The 19,993-nt window shown below is 36.4% G+C and overlaps 1 protein-coding gene across 5 annotated transcripts in view; it reads right to left on the bottom strand.

Moving 5' to 3' along the window:
- Positions 1-1,938: 1,938 nt before the first annotated feature.
- Positions 1,939-19,993, bottom strand: part of LOC134534441 (atrial natriuretic peptide receptor 2-like) — a 368,135-nt gene continuing 350,080 nt past the window's right edge. For all 5 annotated transcript variants that reach the window (XM_063372934.1, XM_063372918.1, XM_063372911.1 and 2 more), the window contains 6 exons: positions 18,141-18,327; positions 16,599-16,770; positions 14,287-14,440; positions 9,595-9,707; positions 6,495-6,702; positions 1,939-5,957 (listed from right to left, as the gene is read on the bottom strand). In XM_063372934.1, coding sequence (XP_063229004.1) covers positions 5,573-5,957; positions 6,495-6,702; positions 9,595-9,707; positions 14,287-14,440; positions 16,599-16,770; positions 18,141-18,327 — 1,219 coding nt within the window. In that variant the 3' untranslated portion in view covers positions 1,939-5,572. The remainder of the gene's footprint in view (positions 5,958-6,494; positions 6,703-9,594; positions 9,708-14,286; positions 14,441-16,598; positions 16,771-18,140; positions 18,328-19,993) is intronic.

Here is a 19,993-nt window from a genome sequence, read left to right as displayed (position 1 = left end):
TGCCGGGACGGCGGCGTGGCATGTTCCTGCAGCTGCCGCGCGTTCCAAAAAAAAAGAAGCTTTGTTTACTTGCGCCGTGCGGTATTGCCGTTTTCCAAGGTGCCCGATATTTTCGGGCACTGAAATACCCGCCCGGAATTTCGGGTATACTTGATACCCGAAACACTGCCCGAAATTTCGGGTACCCGACCATCCCTATCAACATGCTCTACACCTCCAGAACGTTGAACTAAGTCATACACTTGGCTTTGTGCAATCAGTATTTCTTCCTGCAAGTTTTCAGTCAGCAGATTAGAATTCACTGAAAATACTCTTTCCAATGATGCATTTCCATCATCATCCTCACAAACTTTAGAAGGCCTGTTTTGTCAACTACTGTATGTGCCTTAAGAATGAGCATCCACAAGTGATAAAGGCGCCCATCTTCTCGAGAAAAAGATGAGAACAGTGCTTCAGAATCTTGCGAGGAACATACCAACTGATATGATCACTCAATGTTATCAGCTTCTTGTCCTGATAGCCACCTGTTTTGAAGACAAAATTCTAAACTGTACTTCACACGCTGTTTCCTCACACCTGAATTTAAAGCCATAGACGGACATAAGCAGGAAATTCCTTTGGTAAGTTTGTACATACTTTAGGGGAATTTTGTCTTGAAGTTTTTTTTACCATAAGCTTTGGACAAGTCCTAACATCATTTTTCAGTAACAGGACAGACTTTTCTGATACTTTCTATTGTTAGCAGTCAATAGATTTTCCTGGTTATCTACATCCAATCGAGATACATTGCATTTTTCCCTAAAGCTCTTCAGTACCTCTGGTTTCACAAACTTTCCTGCCAAAGCTAATAAAATGTCTACCAGTGAATCATACAGAAAAGGTGCCATGGGTGATTCACTTTGGAACATTGTAAGAAACAATTCCAGCTCTGATGCCAAAGAGTGGAAGAATGTAAATTTTACTTCTAGAAGATTATCTTCAAGAGCACTTTCCCCTACCTACATTGAAAGACGGATGAAATAGAAACTTCACTAACAAATTTCTTTAGGTGGGGTAACGTTTTCATGGCACGCTCAGCAACTGCAGTTTTTTTCTAACCATCTGATTGCACAAAATTTCTTGGGAAAAAGCTCTGATCTAGTTATACTAATGTAATCTGCCCTCCTTGCAGGTGCATGCTTAAACAAAAAGTAACTGTGCCTCAAAAAACTAACAACATCCCATTGTGTAGCAGAAATTCCAGTTTTGAAAGCACCATGGACCGTACGAAGCCCACAGCTACCAATTTCTAGCAACGATGACGAATCTTCACCAAAATGTCTATGATATGTATTTTCAAAGCTAACAAAAGTGCTCAGTTACGTTGGGGGCATCCATAATTACTTAAAATTAAATGCACCTGTCGGTATAATCCGAACGCGGGAAGCACATGCCGCAGCACGTACGTCAGCAGGATAACAGAGCAGCTTGAACCAGTATGTATCACATGATTTGATGCCACTTCCGAATCCAATGGTAAATAAAATAAAATTGACGTGGGAACTGTTCGTTATTTGCCATTCAAAAATAAAAATGGGTGGGGATACACTTGATGCTACGTCAATGCAAGCTGATCAATAAACAAAAAATATTGCCAACTACAACCTACCAAAAAAAAATTCCCTGATTTTTCCCTGATTACAATATTCCCTGATTTTTCCAGGGTCCGTAGACACCCTGAACATATGGACTTAGCAATGCTGAATGTTCCATTCATTGTGAAATGCTGGAATTATTTTACATTCATCTTTACAAATTTTTACAAAAAAATTTCTAATATTACCATTATTATTTTTATAGTTCATGCTACAATAAAATAACTTATTTCTAGTATTGTTGAATACTTAATTTTTTGCATGGTGCTACCCAATTGGGAAAGTGTTCACAAGAAAAAAATAGTTTTCAATAAAAACAAATGTATTTAAAAATAATACATCCTGTAACAATATTAAAAACTTCATCAACAATAGTCTAATGAACTGTGAATTATGTACATGTTCCACAAATACATCACTTAAAATAACTTGATTACAATTAGGTACATTAATTGCACTTCGAGAAAAGCTATCATCCCACACAAAAAGTGAGATTTGTTTAAACTAAAATTAGCTCATGCATACATATACAGCACAAGAAATTGTTATAACTTACAATAAAACATAGCATAATGAACATACAAGGTTTGTTTTAAAAGAAAGTAATTTTGTTCATAAGATGACATATTTTTCAACAATTGTATATTAAACAAATGAACAATTTTCAAATTATGTTAATGTATTGATACCACCAAGATTGAGGATTTTGCAGTTTTGGGTAAGCTAGTAAGAGAATGTTTTCTCTGTCAAATCCAAGATTTCTTTTACCTTCCAGACAAAATTTGAATCAACCTATCGTACCCCTTGTATAATATTGTAATCAAACCAAAAAAATTCAAAATCTTCTCAACTGACATAATTTAAACCAGTGTTAGCATAGCGTAACACCAAAAAGGATGAACTACGTAGGTTCAATAGTAGGTACATTAAATAGTGAGTTAGGTTCTTGTGAACCATGATAAGGTACTACTGTTCGTACACCTAGGCATTTAAGAATAAAACTTTAATATCAGGTTATGCTTTTGGTGAACTTCAGAATAGTAGGTTGCATAAAGGTGTATGTCAGAAATTTTTCATGACCATACTGAAACGTAATTTTTCCAAAACATTATTTCTGCCAAAACAAGTATGGTACTTACAGCAGAAATTGTATAATGGCACGCTGCAAAGTAAAATTGAGATGCAGTATTGATACACACTAGAAGACAGCACATTTTGGCGTGAAAGCAATGTTTTGTTGGTTAGCACAGTTTCCTCGGCAGCAAGGCAACTATACAGCCAACAACACATGCCTAGGGGCACGCATTACTCGCAAATAATCGGAATACACATTAGACTGCGATCTTGTACGCTCACACCAGTTGTTTCTTCCATATAATTGTCGGCCCTCTGCAAGAGAAGCCAGTGCGTATTCGACCGGGCCATTCAGGACGTATTTGCTTCCGCAAACTAAATTATTGTGATTGGTAAACTATCTGAAATAAACTAGACCAATCATGAAACACAGACAATGCTACAGTGTTCTAACTCTCAACTAGTTTTAGAATATTTTTAAGAAAAATACATGCCTTACACTCCTTTGGTGGCTGCTTGATCTAAGAGTAATATCATATGACTCAAGTAATAAAAATGACAAGATGAGAAATGTAGGAACTGAAGGTTTTTTTTTATTTTAAAGAAAACTTAAAGATAATGTTCACTTCCCTGTTGTGGATCATTATACAATTTATTGATATACTGTGGATATATTTTTTTCCCCCAGAAGTCTAGAAATAAAGCTCTTGAAAATATCTCCATCAAAGTATTTTTTTTTTCAAAACATTTTTTTTTAATTATTGCAAGTCTTTTAAATATGCAAGAACTTAACAAAATTTAGATCAGGGTACATAGTTTAAAAGTTATGTTTCTCACAATGCTGTATACTTGGAAATGTGAATTCATTGAATTACCAGCAACATTAAAATAGAAGGATAAGAACAGGATTGCTGAAAAACTTACATATTGTCATTTCTGTTAGTATTGTTACAGAGGCACCTGTATGTGTTCACAAATGCAGTCAAGTGTTGTACACTAATGAGATTCTCTTTCAAGTTACCAGGGAACTGCTTAATAAATTATATGCATATATATAGTACATTGTTACATTCATCCTTATAAAGGAAGAAAATTACCGTATTGGCCCGAATATAAGGCGACCCCGAATATAAGGCGACCTGCAGTTTCAGGAGGCCAAACAAATGTAAAAATAATTTTTGGTAGAAATTAATGTGAAAATTCATTAGACATTTTGTGTTGATAAATCGTTTTTGCATTTATGTATAACAATTAATTTATATTTATCACATTACTTATTTAAAATAAGTTTGAATGGCCTACCCTAAAAGTCAAAAGAAACCAATTAGAAAATATTTACATTTTTAAATATTACACTAGAAATTTTTTCGTATGTTTACTCTAATGAAGCTGCATAATTGTCATCTTCAGAGCTGTTTATTTGTCTAGAGCTCGTTCACCGCCGTTCCACCGATGTGTGATTGTTCATTTTTCACAGTTTACTGTATCTACGAATTTAAAATTTTTACAATGGCTATTAATCACTCTTAAAATACAGCATTTAACTTTCCGTTTGACTTAAGCTACGTATTACCACAGAACAAGGTGTATTACTATTTAGTAGTGTGTTTAACGTAAAAAAAAGCAAACAAAGAATGCATCTTGCCGGAACAAATTAAGTGGCTAGCTGACATGATGAAGCATACGGCCATGAATAACTTCGGTTACGTGACCGCGTATATTTGTCCATATTACTCTCTGACAGAGAGAGTCTGTTCTGTGAATTTGAAAGAATAATCTATTATAATTATGAAAGGTTTTTACATAAATAAAGAGTGGATTATTAAAATAGCTTTTGAAGCAACGTACCAAATTCATGTTAATATGGCGTCTTCGTGCGTGTTCGGCAATGTTCGTTTTACAACAAAGAAATATTGTGGAAAGACAGTTGGCAGCCGTGAATTTCCAAACATTACATCCTAAATGTTTGTAAATGTAAACAATCGTTCTGAAAATAACTGTGATATTTTAGTACAAATATTTCCGATACAAATCTGAAGATAAATTACCGTAAATGTTAACACGCGATTGTACACAAAGTACAAATATGAATTGTGAAATAAAAGGTTGCCATTTTGAGATGCTTCAACATTCACGTTTTTACTCAAGAACAAATATTTTAATTTTCAACTTCAAACAATTGTGAATTACTGCAATATTTGGTGGATTTATCGTTTTTCCCCGTGTGAGGTAACAAAGTTTTAGTTAATATAAAAAATCGTGAACGTTTTGTTAAACAATGTTTCTACTGTAGCTTTCAGCTTGGAACTAATGTTTGCGGTTCTGACGTCTTGGGTGCGAAAATAAGGCGACTTCCAATTTTTGCATCTCTCGTTTATGTAAAAATGGTCGCCTTATATTCGGACCAATACGGTATATAAAGTTATGATATCCTTTACATAATTCACATGTCTCTAACTACTGACAACTATGGTATATGATGATGGGACAAAATACATTCATGGTAACAACAGTTCATTGGATTGATGTATCTGACTATGTATTGCACAAAAAAGTTAATTGTAAAAAATATAGTTCATATTTGCTATGACCAATTATTCTTCCTGCGTCAAAACAATGTGATAAAAAGCAAACCAACGTAGGTAAAATAACACACACTTTCACTTCCGAGTCTCGACAATGTCATTAATTATTAAGTTTCTTCCCTCGATAAAATATAGTACATATCATCAACATTTGTCAAATCATTTAGATGCTCTCTAAGTCGCGCTAATTAAATAACAGGAGGCAAAAGGGCCCGCAGTCTCCATGGCAAGATCATAATACTTGGTAGTAGTGTTTCTCTAGAGCGGGAGGCCAGGTCGTCACAACATGGACACGTCTGTCCTGGATGAGTCCTGGTTCATGTAGTCCTCGCTGGGGCGGCGCGCGGGCACACACCTGGCAGAGGCCGACCGCGGGGCGCCCAGCAGCGGCTCGCACGCACACCCGTTCTCCGCGTCCCTCCCGCCCGACACGGACGGGTGCCGCGCCCGCAGGCCGGCCCCCCTGAGCGACACAGAGCACTTGCGCAGGCCCTCGGGCAGCTGCAGCTCCAGCTGGTTCGAGTCCTCTATCTGCACGGACGACAGTGGGACGTCCAGGCACGGCGCGATCAGGCGCGGGTTGTTGGCCAGGAACTCCACTATCTCCGACGCCTGTGGCCTCTTCTTTGGGTCAGCGTTCCAGCAGGACCGTATCAAACCTTCCCTGTAACACGTACCTTGCGCTTTAGATAACCAAGCTTTAACATTTTCTTTTTTAACATGAAAATGAAAACTATAACGATTGTATTTTCACTATTTTCGGTTTTAAAGAGGAAATGGTATAGTAAGCTATAAAATTAAGGGTGGAATCTGTGTTTTAATAGTTTTCCCCATCACCCAAAATTTATTAGTGCATTCTTAATAGGGAATTCTTCCATATTGAAGAAGAAAAGTTTTTTAATTGGTTTTTTTTTATTGTTTGTTTTGATTGTTTCCCCCCAGTTTGCCTCTGAAGCTTTGCACACACTACAGTTTATAGCAGAGTTAAATGATACATAATATATTTGGTAATCATGTGAAGGTACATTTTAGAAACATTAAGGTTTTAACTGTGTTAGGCTTGTGGGAGGTTCAAATGTGACATTGTTTTCAGTAACATTATTATGGTGGTGCTAATCTATAACCTCAGAATTTAAAAAACATGTACAGTTGCCTCAGTTTGCTAATTCTGCGTGCAGCAAATATGACTATTGTGACTTACAGGAGCGGCTTGATGCCAGTTGGGATGGTGAGCACGTTGCCTGCCTTCACATGCTCCAGCACTTGGTTGTTGCTCAGTCCCTGGAACGGGAAGCTGCCAAAGGTGATGATCTCGTACAGCATCACTCCATAGGACCACACGTCAGAGCTGGGAGTGAAGATGCCTAGTCCCAAACTCTCTGGCGCCATCCACCGAACTGGCAGCATTCCTGCAGACAGTCAGACGTTCAAGCTTACTTTTACAAGAACAGCAGAAATTTTTTTCCATTAGGGCCAGTATTCCAAAACACAAAAATAAGGGTGTAGGTGTTGAATATGCTACTGTACCCTGACCATATTCCTAGTCCATGATAGGACACGGCCAGTCCCTTATTTTTAGAGAACAGATATTGGTGTCCTATCCGTGACCTATCTGTTGAACAAATTCTGCGCTTGCCCAGAGCTCACTTTCTCTTTGCTTTCGTACGGATGGCGGATCCGCATCTGGCGCCATTAACTTGTACATATTCAATTTCGTAAATATCAGGGGATGTACCAAATGTATTGGCATTCCAAATGAAATTTTATGGAAGTGAAAACTATCCTGGAATAAATTTTGTACACTTAAATGGACATAACAAGAAATAATCACAACACAAAAAGTTCTTGAGAAAATTAGAATATCATCATTTCATTCGTGCGACGGTGCTGCTATTTCTTGGATTTAGGCCGTAACAAGTGTATCACTAATTGGCAAACGTCCATTAAAATGTGATTGAAACCAGTTTATTAAAACAATTGCTTCTCTGTTCCCTTTCTGGGATTCTGTTCTGTAATATGACCTGCAAGTTAGGTGACGGTCGTATCCCAACAAAGCAGTACTTATTCGCTTCTTTACCGCCCTAAATCTTGTACTTTTCCATCCATAAACTGATTACGAATCATGCGGAAAAACTTTAGGAACAGGGTAGGAAGTGAATCCCTGACAACACATGGAACAAAGTCAAGAGTATACATAATGTCTGAAATACTTTGTCTGGAGGGCAAATTCTGTGTGTGATCTTGGCAGTGGGGTCCGTAAGAAAGTGGTCTTGTATTCATGTAAACGGTAATGGAAAGAAGAGGATACTCACAACTGGTTCTAAGGTACTTGGGCTATGTATTGCCTCTTCCCCAAGAAAACACTCGAACCTATGCATGCATACCAGGGCGAAGATCCCATGGAACCAAGAGAACCGTCGATCCCTTTTTAGAAGGATCAAATGTCTATTCAATTATATTCTTAATCGGTTCTGCAGCGTTAATAGTTTTCCAACAGCATAAACATTTGAGACAGCATTCTACTCTATATGATCTATTGTCTGATGGGAACGCTTCTTACGCTGAGACTTGGGACTCAGTTATCTTCGTGTTTTATGCTCGTGCCCAAAGCCAGAATATGGTTTGACTGGAGGAAAAACATATTTGTAAAAACTAATTTCAGCAACCTTTTTACAATCCTCATTGCATGTAATGAATTGTTGAAATGTAGTGAAAGATATAAACTCAGGCTGTGTCTACACAACTCAAGGGAACTGAGAGCTGGCTTTACTTCCTCCAGCCATCCAAACAGTTTAGGGGAAGTAGGGGAGAAAACATTGATCTGCAAAGAAAGGGAAAAGGGCCAGCAGGATGGAGAAAGAGAGACATCTCTAGACAAAGACACAGACTATATGCAAGGAAGTGCGGCTATGAAATTGTGTTGGACAGTAGCTGTCTAAATATTTTAATGGTAAGTAGGCATGTGCAAAGTTTCAACTAAGTGAATCATTGGAATCTTTTTTTTTAATGTTTGATTTGACTTTGCTATTACATAGTTTTGATTTTAAGTTTCAGTTGTGATGTTAAGGCAATGACAAGGGACTATGGATTAAGTATGTTACCTGCGCCCCAAAAACCACAAGCTTCAACCATTAAACTAACCCTTTAGTCAAAATACAATGGACTTAAACAAAACCAGTCCAAACCACTGTAAATCAACAGCTCAACTGAGATGAATAGGTTAGCGGTCAGACATGTAAGTACTGGTCCATGAATGATCATATCAATCTCAAACTCTTGGTTACCTGTAAGAGGGAATACACTGTATACCTAACTAACAAAAAAATTATTTACGGAAATAATGAGATGATATTTACCAAAACCGCCTAAACTAAAAGTGGGAGTCGGATTATATTTGCCAACTGTTATCTATCCGTTGGCAAAAAAAAAAACTATGTACATGCTCTCTGATAAACTGTGACACTCATGTCACTTTAGACTGCTGCTACTGCCACCTAACACTCTGCTTAGTTGAAAAATTACACGCTCTGCCTGTGAACTGTGTAGTTCCAGGCTTCCTGAACCTCTGCAGGTGTGAGTTGAGAGAGGACATCATTTGGAATGTAGAACGTGGGATACGAGAGAGTGCAAATGGAGATGGTAGCTGTGACAGGGTTCCTTCCACTTTTCAAGTGGCTGCTGGTGAAGTCACCCCCTCCCCCTCATGTCACTCTTCCAATTGACCACTGATGACCCTACATACCTTCGAAAGAGGCCATCTTCTAATGAAAGTGGTATTAGATAACATCTAGTATGTATGTAATAAATTTACAAATTTAAAAAATTTCATGTGCTATGTAAGTGAATTGTGATATCAAAAGTCCATAAAGTCTTTTTTCACAAACTTATAATCATAGGGATTGCATTGTATTGTCACAATATTTTTGGGTAAATACGGTACTTCAAATAATGTTAAATCTAAATGTTATGCCATCGTGATGTTAAAATTAATCTGCAGAATGTTTGTTGAATTTGCACCTAATAGGGTGGTGAAGAGGGGAAGATAAGAAGAGCTAGCTAATTAGAGGAAAGTTAGTGGTAGCATAGTGTCACATGTGACATTTTTGCAATCAGGGTGATCCAGTACTCACTTTCTCCCCCTATGGTGAAAAACTGAGTTGGTCTAATTCTCATTTTAAATTAATTGTCCAGTGACCTAGACTGCTTATTTTGTAATTAAATTATTTCATAGCAAAGTTAGCAGTTCTGAGAAAACAGTAAAAAAATACTTATCAATTTAAATAGTAATTATTTTAACTTACCTTTTCTGTTAAATTTATAATAATCACTCTCGTACATTGGCCGAGTCATTCCAAAGTCTCCAAGTTTAACAACTCGACTAGCATTGACTAGACAGTTCCTGGACGCGACATCCCTGTCAAAAAAAAAAAAGTTTAGTCAATTTGAAACAATGACATACTTGCTCAAAAGAGGCATTAAATATGTGTACATAACAGCTTAAAACCACAGGAGTTAAAAGATCATCTGTTCTCTGAAGTTATGAGTCGTGCTAAACATCGGGTGCAAGTCATCACAATCCCACTCCGATGATTGATGGTGAAATGTATAACCACCCCACAGAGGACAGTAGGTTTACAGGATTGCTACCATGCTTGCCAAGAAACTAAAGACATCAAATATTAACCTTCAAACATATTGTGCATGTTAATACACAATAGAGACGGCAGAAGTGCACAGAGTGTAAACAGGATGTCTACACTAATCTGTAATAAAATTTGCCTAACTTCTGTGACCAAATTTCCTGTCTACACTATCACCAAGGCTAGCATTTTTCTAGCTCCACTGTCATTATTTCAAACAGAGCCTTGTATATGTAATTTATTAATGTGTATGACTATTGTATTAACTAACACAATCTGAAAAGAAAGAAAAAAAGTTTTCACAATCTAGGTGATGGGAGACTAAAGTATAGCATTTACCCCTCAAATTACTATCACTGGAGAATATCCATGACTTTTCAGAATATCAAGTAAATTCCCTGACATTCCCTAAGAAATTACAACATCCCTGATTCTTGCTAACTTTTCAGTGTAGACAGCCTGTGTAAAGTACAGTCGCCCCTAGAAGTACCGTAATGCCCTAACTCCTTACAGGAAACCAGAGCACAATAAAAACAATGCTAATGAATACGTTTTTCCATAAGAGTTATTTTTCAAAATGATTCTTTTCCAGTCAGGTAATTGTGCTTTTTAAATACACTTTTAATCAAGACTACTTCTATTAAAATCAATTTACAGTTCTAATATATCTCTAAATCCATTGAAGTACCTGCATTTAAATAAATGTTTGAATAACAGTAGGAGAAATAAAACAATATTTAATTACAGCATGAAAAAATACATGGACTACATTGTTTACATAACCGGGCTTGGGCATAATGTTCCTAAGTAGGCACTAACAACATGTCTGAGTTACAAAATAATATTAATATAAAAACTATGATTTAAAAAAAAATCATAAAACCTAAAATTTTCTATCATAACGTTGCTATCACACCTTAATCTTAACGTATTGTTATGTTGTGGGCGCCACCACATGGAATACTGGTCATGTAAACCCAGGAGCTCTCGCCTAAGGGCAGTGATGTCGCCCATAACAACGTCCACTCTCAGCGCTGGATATGCTATTGACGACAGTCGTACCCTCCCTGATGCAGAGGCCGTACCTGTCCACTGACGTGGTCCTAAGGGAGGTTTTTTCCCCCCAGTGCACCGTCTGTGAAGTGCTACGGCCAGGGACGCACCCACATGCGCCCTAGCATGCCAGTGGGCTTCTTGTGTTATAAGTAATTATGCTTTTTATGTATTTTTAAATGGTCACGAGCCTCAACAATTGTGTATATTTCGTAACGTAACAAAACTCTCACGTCTGAAATGCTGTGTAAATACTTCGCTTGTCATTTATTCATAACTAATTAATTAATGTGTAATTTCACTTTTTAATTAATTACCCATTATGTTGTGTTAATAATTCTGTGATTTTTCTCAAGTGCTTATGCCATGATAGTAATGTAATCGCAGCCTGGCGCATCGCGCGGGCGGGCCTCTCCCACGCCGGCCGATTTCCCCTCCCCACCTTCGCGGCCCGCAGGCCTCGGCTCGTTAGCGGGCGGGGGACAGCAGTGGTGTTCAGGACGCGACAGAGAGCAGACGCGCGCTCCGCTCCGCTCCGCGCTGCTCGTAAGGCGCGTTTTCTCATCTTGAAGTTCACCGACAGTGAAACGTCACGGGTCGTCTCTGCAGCTGAGCTGCCTTCGTTATATCGCTGAACGTATTCAGTTTTACGAGTTTTTCCGGGACTTCACCATCAAACGTCTTAGGACCTTATTCCATTTACGTGACGGACCGCGTACGCACTGTGCATCATTACAGAACAATCGTAACCAGAACCATAGCTACGGGGTTACCTCCCCTGTTCGTGCCAGGACGTATTCTAGAGACGAGACATATTTCCGGGTGTCCGGGTCGCGGCGGGAAGGGCGCTCATTCCGCGACGTGCCAGCCAGGCTGCGGCAGGTTCTCTATGCAAAAATAAAGGGGGCTCGTGGAAACGGACATCACCGAGTTATCCTTGGAGCTGCCTACCGTTCCTCCTTTCCACCTAAAATTCCCTCCAGGTCCCGTAATTTCCGGTCCCGGCCACGTTGGCCTGAACTCACTCCTCACCGACGAGAGCTATGCGGGCAAAACAGGACATTTTCGCACACGGGAAATCAGGGACCTAAAGCCGAGGGACGTCACTATATTAAATACGGTGCTAAGTAGAGGTGGGACGATACCACACTTTCGATACTCGATTCTGTATTGTTTTTTCAGTTCGATACTTTCGATACTTCAGGGAAAAATATTTCCCCATTAAGTAACAATTATTACAAATAACATAAATTAGTTTTAAACTATATAAATTCAATCTATCACACCAGCACAATGTCAGATTAAAGTTAAATACATAATGTCTAATGTGTAAATAATTGCATTATATTAATGAAAGATATAAATTCATTTTTATATATACATAAAATAAAACCACCAGAAATGTAAAATACAGTCCATAATCAAGTAAAGCTGACATGAGAAACAGTGGCCTTACAAAATGTTTGAAGTCCTTTCTTGGAGGGGGGAAAAAGTCACCAAGCCTAAATTAGAAATAAAAAATTAGGCTATTGTAAAAAGAAAATCAGAAATTTTTTCTTGTTTGTTTCATTTTACAAATAACTTTATGCAACAGAACAATTTTCAATATAATTTTAACTTGAGAATTGAGAAACGTAAAATACAAAACAATCCGATAGTACGAAAACAATAACAAACGGGTATATTCAGTTCAAAGGTTAAAGAATGCACAAAATATGAGATCCGTGCCTTGGAAAGCGCGTGCACAATTTTCGTAACCATTGCTAGTTTGCACCACTAGTCTCGCTTGGTGCTGGCCATAGATGCTACTACCGAAGTGCACAGTCTTCCTGATTCTATCCATATCTATGGTGCGATAAAGTTATTTTCTTACGTTTGCAAAGGTAAACAATGAACGTTTTTCAAAATAAAAGCAAATATAAAACGTAATTTATCAGGAGGAATATATCTAACAAAAAAATTTGTGAATTTTAGGACTTTTCCGCTTCGTAAAAACGTATGAAACGGGAAAATAATGATTTTATAAGTGTATGTTCCGGGAAAGTAAACCATTGTAAATATAGGTCTTTTGGCGGGACCAAAATTAATCGGCGTATGACACGGGAAAATGTATGAAACGACAACGTATCATCGAGGTTCTACTGTAGTTGTATTTTGTACGATGACGACTCAAAACTTAATTCAATACAAATGAACAAGCATTCCGGTATCGAAAAAATGTATCGAACTTACAGTTTCGATACTCGATACTTGTCGTAACCATCAAGTATCGAAGGTATCGAGGTATCGAAGTATCGAAAATCCCATCACTAGTGCTAAGCAGGCTCTTGGAGAAGGGCCTACGCACCTCAGTCTCCATGGGGTCGCTCACTTCAAAGAAACCATTCTTAATTCAGTGTTTTATTTCGGTTATACATACTGTTCTCCATGTTGCACTATTAAAAAGCCGGCGGCACGAATCAGTTTAAGGGTTTGTCCAGGGAACCACATGTGCTGGAAAAGTTAGGAGTTTGTGATACATGACAAAGTTTAATTAATGAATGAAAAATAATAATTAAGGCAAACAGTCCTTCGCCGCCGCTACCCGAGGTAAGGACTAAGGAGCTTCGTACATCCGTCGTCTCTTCAACTTTGTAATAAGTTATCCACGTCCATCTGTTCGCTTATCTCTGGTAGTAGGCTGTTTGACCTAATTATTTCTAGAGTAGCGTTAACTGTGGCTACAGATGTTCCAGGTTGGAAAAGAAAGGCACAACGACACCCCTGCGTAACATCTTTCAAGGTTGCTCACTGAAAATAGTTATTATTGCACTGCAACTTAGACCAAATGAGCTTGCTTTTTAATAGGGATGGGCCAATAAAAACCTCCTATACCATGAAATCCTTAGTATTCAAAGGATTCAGTATTAGAGGAAAAATATTTAGAAAAAAATACTCTAGAAAAAAAATTCAACAACAAAAGTTTACTAGTATGTCAATTTTTTTTCCTTCAATCCTATCTTTTCACCATTCCCTAAGATATCGTTTTTAATGTGTAACTATATAAATAAAATTACAATATGTACAGATTCTGGATACCAAGTTTGTGAAACAACCATTTAAAGGATAGAATGTTTCAACACCACAGTTAAATACATGTACTGAACATTATTTTATTTTCGAACCGTAACACCTAAATTCAGATAAGAGAGGTATATTCAAGGTAATCTCTATACGTATTTACAATTTTTTTTTATTTTGTTAAATTCTCACCATATTTTTCTTAGTGCATTAAGTGTCTCTGAATAATAGTGGACATACCTGTGGACGTATTTCAGCTCAGCCAAGTAGCTGAGGGCTCTAGCCACATCCAGCGCCATTGAAGTGAGCTTCTTGCTGGATATCTCGTCGGACTCCTCAGACATTTTCTCATTAACTAGGTGTCGACGAGCTAGTAGGAACGTTTTCAGATCACCTGGAACCACGGGTGAATCACATCATTAGATTATAACACATCATAGTTATGGATCTCATAATTTTACCAAACACTATGAAAAATACCTATATATTTACTATGAAGTTGTTTCATGGAATTCACTTTTTAAAACTTTCCAAAACCTTAATGAGTAGGATTTACAACCTTGGGTTTGCTTTCCTTCTTTAAGAGGTGGTAGTAAAAATTAAAATTACCGTATTTACTCGCATATAGGTGCGGCAATTTTACCAGATTTGATGGGGGAAAAATGAAGTGCGACCTATATGTGAAGAAAAAATTTTAAAAAAATTTTTTTTGCAATATTTTGCTTTAAAATGCAAAAAAGAAATTTATATAGGTATAGGCAAATTTATTTACAATGTACACATACAGCGAAACCCCTTATTTACGTTACCGTTATTTACGTTTTCCCGTTATTTGCTCTATATTTTTCAGGTCCCGTTTAGTTCCCATTTAGTCCAATACAATAGATACTTTCACGCAAATTACGTCTCAAAAGTCGAATACATCCCGCTATTTACGTCACGTAACAACCATAAACAACCAGAAAATACAGTGGGTACTTTAAGAGTAGATAAGATTAGCAAGTAGGCCTAAAAACATCATGAAAAACGTAACTTTTATTGTCGGCAATGAACATTTTAAATCGCAAAATATACATATTTTATAAAATTGAAAGTTGCTTTTATTTCTAAACATGTAATAATTTAAGCCTAGGCGTGTAAAAGTCCGAGTAATTATAGCAGGAGACAATCTAAAATGCACGAGGGATAAACGTAAACTCACAAATGTATAAACGTGGCAAATTGTTAAGTTCTGATACTGTATTTATGCCACAACTTAGCCGAAATACTGGTACGAGACAAACTTCACAAGATAAAATGAGCGGAGTCTTGGTAACTGTTTTATACGTATTTATAATTTCGGAAGTATTGTACAGTTGACACATATTTTTTAAACTAACAATTTATTTCTGGGGATCGTAATTAATTAATTAATTATTGGTATCAAGACATCAAGATAAACGTAAACTTGAACATGTCACGGCAGCGAGAAAACTGGTGCGTATACCAATAAACTGGTATTAGAACTGGATAAAACTGGTACACGGGAGGTGGAGCTTATATTTTTTTCCGCTAAGCTCGCATCTATTGGCTGGCTGTTAATAGAATTTCACGAGTCTGTGTGGAGCGTTGAGTGAGATATACTGCGCATGCGCAGCTCAGTGAACAAAGAGAGCCAGCAGGCGCGCCGTAACAGCAGCTGATCGAGTACAATGACCTTTCTCCGCACACGGCGCGCTATTGACGGTAAAATTCCATCAATTTGCGGCCCTTTTTTTAATTTTTTTTACTGTGGTGCAATGCGTATGTGTAATGAATTACCGGTGCGACCTATATGGGGGGAATCTTAAATACCAAATTCAAGACCTCAAATTATGGGTGCGACCTATCTGCGATGGCAACCTATATGCGAGTAAATACGGTACATTTCAATTATTAGTCCTAAAAAAACTCAAATATTAACATTTTAAAAATATAAAGGGCTTATTTGCTCATAATTTTTAAAATGCTCTACACAAATAAATATAAGAAAGGAATAACTATGTTACCTTGTTCGGGACATTTTCAGAAAATTTTTTAATAGGACAAACTGTATCGCGTACTATTTTTTTAAAATAAGAGATTATGTTGAGAGAAGTAGGTACAGGTGCACATACTTACAGTACTGCATTTTTTTTAACTCATTGTACCTGAGATAATATAAATTGTTCTTATATTTTGACTATAGTCCTACCTTGTAAGAATAATGCATGCTATAGTGGGGTTTCTGCAGCTAGATCTAGGTTTGTAGGAATAGGTATTCATTACTGCGCAGAAAATGCAACCTTTATAAAAATTAACTCATTTATTTCATATTATTTTATAGATTAAAATTGTGTAGTGTGTTGCAGTATTCGTGCTAAGTAGTAAATATATACTTTTTTAGTTCAACAGTTGACTTTGAACAATTATGCAGACGCTAAGACAATTGGCCCTCCAAGATCATAGAGGACAGTGGGCTCGGAACACCTGAGTAAGCACTCGGCACAGCCACAAGGAACACTGAGTTTGTGAAGACCGCCGGGTCCACCCACCGTAGAGCATGAACTCCATGACGGTGTAGACGGGCTCGTTCTTGGTGCACACGCCGAGCAGACGGACAATGTTCTTGTGGTCGAACCTCTTCATGACCTCGGCCTCGCTCAGGAAGTCCAGCTTCTCCTCTGTCCTCGAGCCCACCTTGAGCGTCTTCACGGCCACCGCGACCTGCCACACCGCGAGTGCTTTACGAGCGAGTCAAACATCCCCTGTGAAGGAACTTGTAAACGAACCCCTGCTAGATGGTTCGTACCCTCTTTTGCAAACAAACTGCAATCAAACTTTACTGGTTCACCTTCACCACCATCATGAAATAGAAAACAAAATTGTAATATCAAATCTCTCAAGAAAACAGTTATGGCGAGAAACAAAAAAGGAAAAATTAATTCAAAATGTTATTTACTTGTAAAATCTAATCATGTGGCCCGAAATTCGCAAATTGTGCCTCAAAAATGCAAATTGTAGTTTTCTACCAAGTTGGAACAAAATAAAATTAAAATTCCAGCATTTATCTATTACTTGTATGCTATCGGTCTTAATTAAGGATTCTTGAAGGATTCTTGGTGAAGTATAAGGAATTTTACAGGCCTTTATTTAATTAAAGATAAATTAAAAACTTTTTAATAGAGATGGGCCAGTTGAATCTCCGAAACCCACCCCATGTCCAGTATTCAAAAGATTCGGGATTCAAGGAAAAATATTCTAGTAAAAATAGTAAATTAAAATGTTTACTAGGCTTATTTATGTTTAATTTTGTACTTATTCTAATACCATTCGCTAAAATATTATTCTTTTAATATATATGTATTAAGTAAATTAAACACATCATGAACTCACCAGGAAAACTCAGTTCATGAAATAAATATAAATGTATAGGTTGCCATATTTAACGACCCAGAGTTATCGTAAAGCACAAAATTAGCAGAAATGACAAAATTTTTGCCAAAAAATTTTAACTTTTTTTGGATGAATAAATTTTGGCTTTATAAATTTATTATAACATTATAAGTATATTTATAACTAAATTTTATACTAAACAAAAACTAAATATTTTCCATGCAAAACGTACACACACACTTTACACATTATTCTATCAACAAAACTACAAATTCAATGTTTCATGATGAATCAGCTTCCTAGTATCAATGCTAACTGAACTTTCTAAAGAATTTTTTTTTTTTAATGGCTGTTGCTTTCAAAAACAACCGACCTCTCATGAAAATATAAGCCAATCATCTTATGATTGAATTCCTCTATGATATACAAATTATGGTTTCCTTTACTATTTTGGATCAGTTTTGCAGACTGTTTAATCAAACATAAACAAATATTTTCATAAGTATAAAACCAATGAGATATTAATCAAAACAATTCAAAACTTCTGCCATGCTCCAAACACAAATTAATATATATTTGAATTCCTTAAACGACAGTTATACTGTAGTTGCGAGGTTTTACTCTCTGCAAGGTAAACTATGCAATACAGAGCTGCTAGAGACAAAATGCCAAAACGAAGGGCACACCAGGTTCCAACTCACCCATCCCTTCTCGTTGAAGTAGGCTTCCCCTCCGTACACGGTCCCGAACGCCCCCTCGCCCAGCTTGCGGTTGATCACGACCTTGTCCCGCGGGATCTCCCACTTGTCAAGGCCCGACATGGGCGGCAGCAGGTCTATCCCCAGGGACTTTATGTAGTTCTTGGTCTGCTGCACTTTCTTGTCGTACCTGCCGTGGACCCAATGATTTTCCTCAATTATTGGTGTGTTCATCATCAGTTTGATTATACGTATGGATAAGATTATATGATGAAGTTCAATAAAACCTAAATAACACCAAAAAGCACGTCAATACACCAGAATAACACTGAGATGCAAGTTAACACACTATAAAGCACGCAAATCAACTAAAATCATAATAATTATCAGTATTTTTTATCAAAATTTAATTAAAAAATCACAAATAGTAAACTTTTAAAGTATTAGATTCATTTGATATAATTTATTGAGCATGATATTTGTACCAAAATTTATGTACAGTGTTTCACTGCATAAACACCATACATTTTAAACTAAAATCAAGTTTAAAAAGTAGGGGTGCTTTTTTATAAAAAGCATATTTTTAGGTAAAGTTATTCTTAAAAACAAAATATATGTATAGAAATTTCATTTATTTAAAAATTAGTGTAAATACATAAGCAAGCCAAACAATTTTAATTAATAAGTCATGCAACAAAAACATATTTTGTGAAACTTTAAATAGAAAAATGAAATCGGCGAGCTATCAATGTCGATATTCGATTACATGCGTACACACTACACGGGATTCAACATAACCAAACGTGAATGATGCTTACTAGCGCTAGCTACATTTTTATAAGCATTACATAATGGCGACAAAGATGAAGGTTATAATTTTTAAAAACCCTCTCTAAAGATAATTTACACATCAGACAAATTTGTGTTTCTGTTAATTAAATAAGTGGTAATATTCAAATGAATAATAGATTAAAATTAACATACATTGTTTTATATTGGAAACGAAGTATTTGGACAAAATATTACATGGAAAAAAATAATGTATATATTATTGAGATAATTGTGGGACCGAAACATTTAACCGTATTATTATAAAGAAAATTGTTTTGTGCAAGTGTTGTGATTACTGCAATTTCCCATTATAACTACCAAACTGTCCGACAGCAATTTGAAAAAAAAAAAGAATGCTGTTGCACGGTGCTTTATCCTCCGGTCATGTTTGCTACCAACACAAAGCGCTCGGAATCTAACAGCGGGACCAAAAACATTATGCGACGATTATGCGATAAAACACGGTAATGCATAGATTGGAAAAATAAATTTTACTTTTTTTTTTTTTTTAATCTTGCAACTTGTATTGTTCTAACTCATTTTAAATTATAACGGTTTATTTTTCAAACACACATATTTATTACTCCGAATAGTTCTGTCCTAAACATGCTTATTACAAATTATGATGTTTTAAAAGAGCATCATATTAGTCAAAATGATACTATTTTGTGAAATTAGTTATCATGGAACAGTTAAGCTTCATATTTGTGGAATAATATGCTTCTTTTATGAATATAAATTGTCTATAATAAAATAAAATCACTAACACAGAAGTTTTAGGTGCAGTTGTTTTGTATGATTTACTCAAATGAATGTTTGTAGTATTGTATTCTGCAAATCAATTTATGGTATCTTACCACAAATTGTTATTAAGCAGTTTATCAAACTAATTGTGCTAGATTTGTACTTATAATTACAATTGTTTCAATTTTTAATCATGATAAAGACAAAATCCACAATATTGAATGACAAAATTTGCCATAATATCTGGGCTCCAATTATTGATTAATTATTGATTTTTCAGT

This window comes from Bacillus rossius, chromosome 1 (assembly GCF_032445375.1).
Source record: "Bacillus rossius redtenbacheri isolate Brsri chromosome 1, Brsri_v3, whole genome shotgun sequence".
Taxonomy (NCBI): Eukaryota; Metazoa; Arthropoda; class Insecta; order Phasmatodea; family Bacillidae; genus Bacillus; species Bacillus rossius.
The sequence above is the reverse complement of the archived record's forward strand: the minus strand, read 5'-3'. Positions and strand labels throughout refer to the sequence as shown.